Below are 12090 nucleotides of genomic sequence, written 5' to 3'. Positions count from 1 at the left end.
ACATAAGAGTCGCAGAGACCTTTGGCTGTAGCAAATACACATAGCCTCTCTAATGGGATACACGTGCAGCCCTAGGATCCATCTCAATGGGGCATCCCTACACAGTCCATGGTGCTGGATGGGGAGCCTAAGTGGTCTTTGCTTTGTGCCCTAGGTGTGGCCAGGAGCTCTGTGGGCCTTGGTCTGCTCTCCTCACATGGCCTGCAGCACTCTTCTCTGTCTGTGCATAGTTAAGTGAACCCTGCCAACAAGGGTTACAGAAGCAATATAGTTGATGGGACCCTAACATGTCCCTTTGTACACTGGAGGCCATGTGCATTGACCCATTGTGCTCCACTCCTCAAGCCTCTCTGATACACTGAATCCTTGCCACAGGAGACTTCTTTTTTCCTCCTCTGCTCTATCAGTCCAGACTCCACCCTGGCTGTCTCCTCCTGCTCTGAACTCCTGGCTCTTCTAGGTAGAAATTACAGCTCTGAAGTCACCAACTTTCACATTGCCTCCCTCTCCAGCAAGTCTCGGAAACCTTTCTACCAATGAAAGCCTCGTCTCAGGAACTGTGGAAGATGGGAAGCCTTAGCGTCTTTGAAAACTTCCCCTGTCTTTGAGACAGACTCAGCAGTCTGTTAGTGAGTGGAGAAGACACAAGTCTGACAAGGGACAGGCTCATGAGGTGAAGGAAAGTCTGACACCTGAGAGGCATCCTCCATGCCCGGCTTCCATGGGAGTATCCAGCGACCACGGGGCGGAGGCATACAAGCTTTCTTGGAGTTGGTCTTGAGAATTCCTACCCTTGAGAAAACTTTCCTTTACTCACCAGATTTTCAGCTGATTGGAGGCATGGTCCGAGACAGATCTGCTTCCTTCTAAGTCTGCTGGCCGCAAACAGGAATTTCATCTAAAAGCTGTATTCACAGCAGCATCAAGACCAGGGGATTTGTTGTTTTCATTGTTCAGACTTTAGGAGACAGGATCTCTGCATTGCCAGGCTTCCCTCGGACTCTGGGCTCAAGTGATCCTCTTGCCAAAGCCTTCTGAATGGCTGGCACTGCAGATATGCCTACACATCGGAATGGCTCTGACGATCCCCCTGTTTACAATCCTTGCCTAGAGTAGTATACTCTATTAGATACATGTAAATATCATATACCAATTAAACCATGAAAACAAAAAGAAAGGTGAATCGTGGGCAGAGCTTCTGTGGAGCTCTGGTAGTGGATTCAGGTTTTCAGGACTTTGTCCAAGTCCTTCTCCCTTCCCAGTTCCATACACCACACTAACAAGACAGGAAATTAGGATTTCATCATAATTTCCCAGGACTTGCCAGTCCACACAACCTAAATGCCCGGCCCCTCTCAGCGGGTTTCTTGCTGGTATCAGAGGAAGGAGGGCCCAAGGAGACAGGCCAGGCCAGCTCTAATCTTGCACCCACATGTTCCTGATTCCTTATTTGTCTGTCTGGAAGGGAACAGGACCATACTAGCCACATTACACGGTAACCCTGTAGCTTGTGGCCATGGTAATGGGTGGCCAGCCTTCCTAACACTTTCCCTGCAGGTGCAATTCCCCAGCCCTGTGCTGCTATAAGATTTACTTCAGAGCCCAGCATGGAGGCATATACTTGTAATGCCAGCGCTCATAAGGTAGAGGCAGAAGATAGACGTAAGTTCTAGATTAGCCTGCTCTAAATAATGAATTCTCAAGTACATTCTGGCTACAGAGCCAGACCCTCTTTCAAGAAACCAAAACATTTACCTCAGCACACACCGAGAGCTAGCCATCGGAGAGTTGTAGCCGACTGTATTCAGTGAGACATCACTTGGTTGGTGGCCTGCTTGACAGCATCAGCTCAGAGAGACAGGAGCAGAGGACCAAGATGCACCTGGTGGTAAAGGAGCCAGCCTCTGGGTGCCGCGGAAACACATTTGAAAGCTACCCATTCTCGCCCTCACACTGGCTGTCCACTCTCATTTTCACTTAAAGATCCATCATCCCCCAGGACAGCCTGTGTACCTCCACTTTAGAAGGTACAGTGTGTTAGGCACACATGTACTCTGTATATTTTACATAGTCTATGTAAGAGAGAGCACCCCTTGGAAGAATTAGAAGCTGAGAAAGTGACCCAGGAATGCTGTCTAATAATCATGTAAGAATTCTTGGTGCACCCCTATCCGCCCACAGCACAGATGTCTCCTGACTAGCCTTCCAGCCAGCTAAAGGAAAGCCCCAAACCTTGCTGTTTTGACTGAGACCTAAGGACCATTTCAGAGTTGCTCGCATTATTCTGTGTACTTCTGCTGGGCCTGGAGCAGTGGGCCCCTTCCACCTACCTACCCCCATTCCGGGGGGACTAGGTTGAAGTTGCCCACATTCTGCATCCTTTATATGATCCACACAGTGGAAAATATTTCCCATCAAAGCCATAAAAGCCAGTAGTAGTACTGCACAGAGAAGCCACCCATTACTGTAGACACTGAGACAGGAGAGTTGTGAGGTCAAGGTCAGCCAGAGCTAGCAAAACCTTATTTTATCTTTTAAAGTCAGAAAGGTGTTTTGTTGTTGTTTTCTTTTTCCAGTTGCAAATGATACAGTGTCTGTCATAAACTCAGCTATTCTGTAGCTCCACTGCTGTGGGAAAAGAACAGAGGCTGTGATAGTAAATGCTTTGTGGGCTGTGGGTGTAGTGGTAGAATCCTTCCTAGCATGAGAGGCCCTCTTAAGCTCTACCATAAAACAGACAAAATAAACCCCATTTAAGAAACAGACAGCCCTGTGTGTCTGGCCCACAGGCTGCTGTGGGATATCCCTGAGGTATCACATACACAAGACCCTACTCTATTTCCTTTTCCTAGTCCACTGCATCCTACAAAAGGTACTCACACACAGCTTCTGTTTTGAATTCACTCATCTTATAAATATATACACATATTAGGGGATGTAAAAAAAATCAGTCAATAAATGCAGTGTCGCTGTTAGTCAAGGCTGTTGATGGTAGAGTGAACAAATTCCTAGGGCATATCGACTAAGGAGCAATAGGAATGTGCCATGAGTAGCTCTCATTCTAGGTCACAGCACAGTGTGGAAAACCAGAATCACAATGTGGGTCACACAGCCGGTGTTGCTGGAGTGCCTCACTGCACTGGGCTGGAGGCTCCAGGTCATCAACTCCACAGACATTCATATTCTATTATTATTAGTGATTACTGTTTGTGTTCGTGTGCGTGTGTGCACTGTGTGCATGTGTGCACTGTGTGCATGTTGGTGGGGAAGGGCATGTGCATGCCACAGTGCACTTACAGAGTTTGTTAAAGGATACCTCTTGGCTTGCTTCTTTTGTGGTGGGTTCTGGGGATTGGACTCAGGTTGTCAAGCTCTCACATGGCAAGAAATGTCACCCGCTGAGCCATCTCCGTGGCCTCTAGTCACTCCCACTTCACTGTGAACCAGAGGGGTGTTGATTAATGAAGGTACAGCAGGGGCTGTACGGTGTTCCCTCTGTCCTTTGCGAGTATATTCTGAGACCCACCATTGAAAGTACTAGGTCTGCATTTGCTCTGCTTTATGACAGAATTTAATGAGTATCGGACAGGTAAAAGTAAGTAAAATAAGGCTATATGAACCCAGGCACTGTGGTACCATGACAGTTGTTCTTGTAACGATGTGGGTTGGTAGCATATGCAGTATGGATGCTCTGAGTAACAGGACAATAGCCATCCTCGCGGACTGGGTGAGGGAGTGCGGTATCTTCTCACGATATCCAGAAAGGTGTCCGGTTTTTCCTTAATGAATGAATTGTATATTTCTGGCATTTTCCGTTAAATATTTTCAGTTTGACCTGAGTTTGACCACAGATAGCTGAAACCATGGGAAGTTAAACCATGTCGTGACCTTCGCCAACCCCACCACATAAGGATTAACAAACCGTGCTGAATTTCATCTGTTTTACCATGTGGAAAAGCACTTTACATTTTTTTATTTTATTAATTTTTAATCTATTAATTAAATTTATTGATATTTACTTAATTTTTATTTCCACTTAACATTCCCAATTTTAATGAAATTAAATTTAATTAATTGATTTAATTTAATTCCCATATTTAATGTAAACATCAAGTACTAACTATGTACCATGTAGTCCTACTATGTTCTAGGACTGCATGTGTAGCGTTGAAACAAAAGCAAACTAGCAATTATCTCCAGTTAGAGAGGAGCCTCCGAGAGCGGAAGAGACTTGCTGTATCATAACACTAGGTGGTAACGGGCTCTGGAGACGCGTTACCAGGACCCCAGTCAGTCTAACGGCAGCTGCTGCTTTCTCTCGCCTCTGACCACAGGTACCCGCAAGATGGAATACAAGGGCAGCAGCTGGCATGAGACCTGCTTCACCTGTCAGCGCTGCCAGCAGCCCATCGGAACCAAGAGCTTCATACCTAAGGAGAATCAGAACTTCTGCGTGCCCTGCTATGAGAAGCAGTATGCCCTGCAGTGTGTGCAGTGCAAAAAGGTGCTCGGGGTCCCTGGGGGCTTCTTGTCCTTCTCAGCTTCCGTCCTCGGCCCAGCCATCACGAAGGAACACCTGTCATGGCTCTCTGCTATGAGAGCTTGCCCATTCTTGCCTTGAACATCTGTTCTCCTGGGTGTCTGTGTGTTTATCTACTGGGTCTGTGAGCTGACCTCTTCTTTTTCTTTTTCTCAAAGAGAAAATTCTGCCTTCAATAACATTTCCAAATGTTATTACCTGATGTCAGAGGGAAGGGAAACTCTCTCTCTTTAACTTGTCTCTGTTAAGCTGATCTTGAATAAACAAGAAGCACAGAGGAGGTCTGCCATGCTCTCCTACACACAGCTCCATGGATGGTGGTGCCTCTAGGGCCTCAATGCTGTTAGGACCTATTCCAGCCTGTTAAGCTAAGCCCTCCCCTCTCCTCACTTCCCTGCTCCACTGCCCTCCACCACGTCTGTGGCTATTCTTTGCTCAGTTCACTCCTGCACTTGTTTCTTCTGGGATCTCTTTCTACTGTATGGCCACCTCTTCTGGCTTGGAAACCTCCCTTCCGGCAAGGTTCACTTGATGTGGTAGGGGAAACTCTCATTGGGTTCACCCGTAATGAACTCTGTAAGCAAGGCAGGTAGCACATCGTGAATGCCATGTTCGTTCATGTATGTTTGATGGCCGTAGAATCTATTCGTGCATATACAGCAGACACCTGAGCACTGTTCAGAGGTCGTTTGACCTTGAGATCAGCTCCACTGCCAGGGTTATAAACCTGTAGGCATCACTACAGACTACACATTGTAACACCATGATAGCAGTTCCTATGGCTCCTTTGAGTCACTTGTCCTGTCACCCGCCCATCAGTGTGGTCCTTTTAGTTGTAAAAGTGCAAAAGGTACAGTTTTCTGGGTGTGTGGCTTTGTATAGGTGCTCCCTAAATACACTAGACCCATCCCTCCTCAGGCAAGGAAAGAGGTCCTGCAACACCAGGGGTCTGAGGGCAGGCAGGACAGTGAAAGCCTGGATTTTAATCCAGGTGGAAATGACGCTGTAGCCAGCAGGGTGTCTTGATACATGTGCTGAGCGACAGGACAGATTGGTCACAGAGTCGACAAGAAAATGAACCAGAGGATGGAGGTTGGGGTTGTTGGGGAAGGGAAATCTCTAAGAAAGCCATACTTAAGCTGAAGTGAAGCTGAGCTGATGTGGTGCGAAAGGGGGTGGAGGAGGGTGTGAGGAGATGTGGAGGGAGTGGGAGGAAGTGGAAGGAATGAAGAGAGGGGGAGAGGGTGAATTAGAGAGGTGAGGTAGAAGGGGTACAGAGAGGGGAGGGGAGGAAGTGAGAGGAGGAGTAGGGGAAGAAAAGGAAATGGAGAAGGGGGAGGGAGAGGGGAAGTGGGGGATGGGGAGGAAGTAGGGGAGCATAGGGTGTAGGAGACAGAGGAGAGTAGGAGGGCATGAAGGGTACTAGATCCAGAGCACAGAGGGAGGCCCAGGGGGAACTCCAGGCAGAGTAAACATCACCTCACATATTCATATGCTTCCTGTATCTCCCAGAACATGGAGACCCAGAATATTTTCCATAAATTCTACTTCTGGGACAGGGGAGTGACAAATGATTTCTCATGTGTGATTTAATGACAAGAGCACAGGACAGAAGGGAATCCTGAGTCTCCCTGCCTTGTCGTTAGCTGGCTGTGACTTAATTCTTGGGCACGGCCTAGGTCTCAGTTGCTTCGTCTGCAGCGCAGAAGTAGCATCTTGCTACACAAGCTTCATACAGGGACCTCAGAAACTGCCAAATGCTGCCACACTGTTAAAAGAGTAAAGAGCATTGGGATGTGGCCCGGAGCATTTTCACTCTGTCTGCTGTGGCCGCTGCATGTCGAGCTGAGACCCACTTAGACTCCCTGACCTCTGACTCAACTCTCCACCATGATTTAAATTCATAGGAAAAGCAGTATTTGGAGGTTACTGGATGCAGTTGAGGTATGGCAAGCCATTTATCACCTTAGGGCTTCTTCAGAAACCTTCCATGACTCTAAGATAGGGCGGGAATAAAAGGCCCCCCGGGATGCTGGTCCCTTCAGGCCACACCAGCAGATGCTGATCCTGGTTGTCTTTAAGCTTCTGCCTTTCTGCTTCTCTAGTTACCATGCAGACCAAGCATGGAACTAGACCTGGAGAGGCCACCACTTGCTGGGATTTGATGGAACACAGAGATTCATCCCGTTCTCTTTGTCACCCCAACTTTGTAGTTAGAACTGAGGTACTAAGATCTCTAGCCATGCCTTGCCTAAGCTACAGAGCCATTCAGAAGTAGCAGTCGATGCTTTCAGCGTTGTCTCTGACCATGACTTCACCACTGTGCCACCTTCCTATTCGGGAGGGTGACAATACCCCACAGTACCCATACCTTCTGTTCCCCTGCACCTCTGTGAAACCTAAAGACCCAGGATCACTAGGGAGAAAGCCAGGAGCTACAGCAATGGTATGGATGATACCACGAGATGCCTGAGGTATAAGGTTTCCTTACCACTTTAACAAACTGCACCTTCGTTGGGGGTGGGGCGTGTCTTACATCATCATCCACAGGCGACGGCAGTGACAGATGTCTACCAGAATCAGGGGCAGCCCTGACTCTTATACTTGTCTCCTCCAGCCTATTACCACAGGAGGTGTTACTTACCGGGATCAGCCCTGGCACAGGGAGTGCTTTGTGTGCACAGCCTGCAAGAAGCAGCTATCTGGGCAACGCTTCACAGCCCGGGATGAGTTTCCATACTGCCTGACCTGCTTCTGTGATCTGTATGCCAAGAAGTGTGCTGGGTGCACCAACCCCATTAGTGGTAAGTGTCCTGGGAAGGCTATCGCCAGGGCATAGGCTGTCTGCTTCCTGGAGTAGCATGTACACCTAGAGTGTTAGCACGGGTGTGTTAATATCTTGAGGCTCTGAGCCCAACAAGCATTTCTGCCTCTCTGTGATGTGTCCTCGGAATACAGCTAGTGACTTACCCTTAACCCTGGTCACGTAGAACCATTGGCCTCCCACTTAGTGTTTCTGCTTGGGTCTGGGTCTACTACAGTCCCATGAACAAAACAATGGTGTATTTCAGCCCCAACAGCAGAACTGGTATTTGAAATACCCATATCATCTTAGTGTGACTCTTCCAACCACAAACCACGGTTAGATGGCGGCGCATTCTGAGTAGTTTATTCATAGCACAGTCCTGAGGGAATCTGACAAAGTGAGACCCTAACATGTGCCTGCCTGGCAGACCGGATCTGGACTGAGCTATTGAGTATGCGGAAGATATTGAAGGTGGAGAGTACCGGCTTCAGACTAAAGCCCTTTGATTGCTCACCATGTACCAATCAGTGGCAGGGGCTGGGGGTGCAAGTATTCTGTCATATGTAGATAGGAGTGTTTTCCTGCAGTCCTTGTCCCAACCACATTCATTCAGTCTATCTGGTTTGTTGTTGTTGTTGTTGTTCTTTATTGCTCTGATAAACACCATGATTAAAAGCAACACGTGAAGGAAAGGGTTTATTTCATCTTACCATTTATAGTCCATCGTGAGAGGAAGTAAGGGCAGAAACCTGGAGGTAGGAATTCAAGCGGGGCCATGGAGGAGTGCTGCTTACTGGCTTGCTCTTCCTGTCTTGCTCAACATGCTTTCTTGTACAACCCAGGACCATCTGTCCCGGTGGTTACACTCTCCACATTGGGCTGGGCCCTCCCACGTCAATCATTAATCAAGAAAATGCCCAACAGACTACTTGGCTACAGAAAGAGCTTCCCTCTTCCCAGACAACTCTAGGTTGTATAGAGTTGATAAAAAGCTAATGTTGCATCATCCCTGCTACACAGTCAGCAGATATCTGATTCTAGTGGCTTAGATACTGTATTTCCCTGGAAATTAGTTCGGGAAGACAATGGGCCATTTTCAGTGGCGTATCCATCTTTGAGGCTCATTTCCTAACTTCCGATAAGGAAATATCTCCAGCACTATATAATTTATGGAAAAGTAGTATAAATGTGAAGTACTTTATATTAGACATGGATGTTTGCCAGTTATAGAATTTGGGGAAAAGGTTAGGAAAACCAGAATTCCTCCTTTAAAACAGCAGAACTAATTCTCTGAAAGGCAGTGATTGATTTTCAAAAAACATACAGAAGAACTTTGAAATTGCAACTAGAATATACTCAGTGGTATTTCCAAAGACTCACACACACTGAGCTTGGGTGAAGTTTCTGATGGGTCCTCAGTACTTTTCCCCTTCAACACAATTTATACTGCTTTTTGAATAATTGAAAAACACTACAATTTTTACGTTCAGTGCTTACTTCTCATCCATAATTGACCACATTATCTATCCATATAGATTTGCAAACATGTCTACTCTTAAAAAAACTGATTTGCAACTTTATATCAAATACCCAAGTTGCTTGTAGTGACCCGCAGATATGCACAGAGCAGCAGTGGGGTTGAGTTTCCACGCATCTGTGCTTCTGCCTGACACTGGACAAATGCAGCTCTGTCCCTTGTTCCGGCTCCCCTCTTCTGTAGCCCAGGCTGGCCTCGAACTCACAGAAATCCCCTTGCCTCTGCCTCCTAAATTCTGGGATTAAGGGCGTGCACCACCACTGCCTGGCCTCTAGCTCTCTGCTTAAATAATGCATCCCACAGTAATGTGGGGTTGTTTTTGTCTTTCACATTTTGTGACTGAGAGGCAGGACATTTCCATGTAGTGGCCCTGGGTAGAAGGAGACAATGTGCCTTAACAGAAGAAACATGTTAGAGAAGGTTTATTCAAGCATTCTGATGGTGTTAACCAGTTTTAATGTCAGTGATTTTAAATTAAAGGGTCTCATAGTCAAAGAAAGATATGCACAGCGTGACATGTTTGGTCATTCAAGATGTGACAGAGGATTTTAGAAACCTACTCTTTCTTTTTTCCTTTTTTTTTTTACGGAGCTGGGGACCGAACCCAGGGCCTTGCGCTTGCTAGGCAAGCGCTCTACCACTGAGCTAAATCCCCAACCCCTAGTCTGTCTTTCTTAAAAGCTGTAGTTCAGTATTTGTTAATTCAGCCCTGTTAGGGACATTATAGGATATAACCACTTAAAAATAGAGATATATTCAGATAAACACATATAAAAACTAAAATACAAATCTCAAAATAAAAATAAACAGCATCTTGGATTTGCATCTCATTCACGCCCATATGCTAAGATGGGACATCACCATTCTTTCCCAAGCCTTTAGCAGCGCTGGGAACTTTCCAGAGCTTCCCTGGTGACTCAGAGATGTGGAAATGCTACAACAGCAGGCCTGAAGGCCAGACTGGTTTCGGCCAGGAGCAGTGGTAAAGTTCTGGTTCTAGGGATAGGGAAGGCAATGTATATGGAAACTAGATACTGGGTGTTGCTTCTTTTCCTCTTTTGTGGTTCTGTGAATCGAACCCCTGGATTCACACATACTAGGCAAGCACTCTGCCACTGAGTTACAGCCTCAGCTCCAGGAATTTGCCTCCCTCCACATAAGCTATCTAGGAAAAGAGGGTTGATAGGTTTTGCTAGTATGTCCTTCATCAGGCAGCAGATGTGACCTTTGGAAGGACACAGGCACTTCATGGAGTCACATGCATGCACCCAGCCTTGGCATGGCTTGCCAAATCTGAAAAGTCTGACATTTTCCTGGTGGGGAAGGGCTTGTTACAGTAGAACCTACCTGGTGAGGTAGAGTCTTTGTAGGTCTGAGAACTTGAACTTGGTGGTGGTGGAGTGGTGCAGGGATAACTACTTTCTTACATTATGATTTAATCACACCAAAGTTTTGGTAGCTGAAATTCACCACCATACAGACCACCAGTCACTGATAATGCAGCCAGCACCCTGTGTACCTTAAACATCTCACCGGGACAGTTTTCTTGTTTACCCGTGCTGGAACCCAGGCTCCAGCTCAGTGTTCAACTGCTTCCATAGCTTGCCTGATCCTGACCCTGCCTCCAGCACCGTGAAAAGAGAACACTGGTTTTGTCCAGTCCTTAACACTTCCGGGGACTCGGGGCCAGTGAGCCTGCATTCCTTCACTACGCTTATCCCTTCTTTCATCTGCAGCTCCGGTCACGGTCACCACACTGTAAGCTGGTACTTCCCCAGCCCTTCCCAGAATTTTCCCAGGGCAGCTTTCCTATCCTTTTCTCTTCTGCCTCCCTACATCCACTCCCTTTGTTACGGCACTCAGCAAAGGCACAAGGAGCTTGCTCCCTTCTCTTGTGGGGAGCAGGTTTCATGTCAGGGGAAAACATAATAATCGAGGAAACAGCAGGCATTTTTTCTTTTCACAGGGCGAGTGATAGAAGCCAAGCCCTGACACCTTATAGGCAAGGGCCCTATGATGAGCTACACGGCCAGGCCAAACCAGCACCTTTTCTTTTCTTTTTTCTTTTTTTTCGGAGCTGAGGATCGAACCCAGGGCCTTAAATCCCCAACCCCAGCACCTTTTCATAGTGTTATCGTACTCTTGTTAGAACCAGCTTCTGTTCTGATGACCCTGAGTTCTTTGAGGCCGTGAAGAGTTGATTATACATGCACTCTGTGTTCTCAGTTGTTCGTCTGAAGCTTACTGCGCATGTGTCATACAGTGGGGCCCAAAGGTTGAGGCCGGTCACTCACTGCGCATGTGTCATACAGTGGGGCCCAAAGGTTGAGGCCGGTCACTCACTGCGCATGTGTCATACAGTGGGGCCCAAAGGTTGAAGCGGATCAAACGGTGGGGTTGGTCACCTATGTTTTCTTTTGTGCACAGGTCTGGGTGGCACAAAGTACATCTCTTTTGAGGAACGCCAGTGGCACAACGACTGCTTTAACTGTAAGAAGTGCTCCCTGTCCTTGGTGGGGCGAGGCTTCCTCACAGAGAGAGACGACATCCTCTGTCCTGACTGTGGAAAGGACATCTGAAGGCGACACAGAAGCCACAGCGCGTGGCACAGAGATTTGGGTGTTTTCTTTCATAACCAGGCAATGCTGTGTTCTGGTTTCCACCAGCCACCCCGAGGCTCCCTCTCGCTGTCCTGGCTTCATGTTTGTTGAAACCCCTTTAGTTCTTCAGTTTCAGTGGGGACAAGATTCATCTGTAAACCCTGGATGGGAAGATGGCTTAGAATTTTATAGAAATGCAAGGCAGATTAAATGGAAAAGTCATGAGTGTCTTTATATTGCATCCTTTCTTCACATCCTATTTAATTTTTAAGTGCAATTAACATTTGTTATGAACTTGAATGTATTTTCAAGGGAGAGCTGGGATTTGCAGCTTTGTAACTTCCGTTTTTGTGTAAAACCTAGAGTGAGATTTATGTGACTTACAATAAAATTATTCGGAATAAAACATTTTGCCAAGCACAGTGTGTGAAGTAATGACAAAATGTTAGGGTCTCACTTCCCATAACCGTTTTGAGGGTCAGTGACCACTGCCTGAAGTACATTCTGATGGTCAGTATAGGCTGGACTGCGGTGGTGTTTTTCAGAACTACACTTTGTTTCAAGAAAGCCTTCTAGTAGCACCAACTTTTCTCTCACAAGCTTCCCT

The 12090-nt window shown here is 46.9% G+C and overlaps 1 protein-coding gene across 1 annotated transcript in view; it reads left to right on the top strand.

The window, feature by feature from the left end:
• Fhl2 (four and a half LIM domains 2) overlaps positions 1 to 11905 on the top strand; it is a 42244-nt gene extending 30339 nt beyond the window's left edge. Inside the window, exons 4-6 of the mRNA XM_032901030.1 lie at positions 4335 to 4504; positions 7158 to 7344; positions 11311 to 11905. Of these exons, the coding sequence (XP_032756921.1) occupies positions 4335 to 4504; positions 7158 to 7344; positions 11311 to 11462 (509 nt within the window). The 3' untranslated portion in view covers positions 11463 to 11905. The remainder of the gene's footprint in view (positions 1 to 4334; positions 4505 to 7157; positions 7345 to 11310) is intronic.
• The last annotated feature ends 185 nt before the right edge of the window (positions 11906 to 12090 follow it).

This window comes from Rattus rattus, chromosome 4 (assembly GCF_011064425.1).
Source record: "Rattus rattus isolate New Zealand chromosome 4, Rrattus_CSIRO_v1, whole genome shotgun sequence".
Lineage (NCBI taxonomy): Eukaryota > Metazoa > Chordata > Mammalia > Rodentia > Muridae > Rattus > Rattus rattus.
The sequence above is the reverse complement of the archived record's forward strand: the minus strand, read 5'-3'. Positions and strand labels throughout refer to the sequence as shown.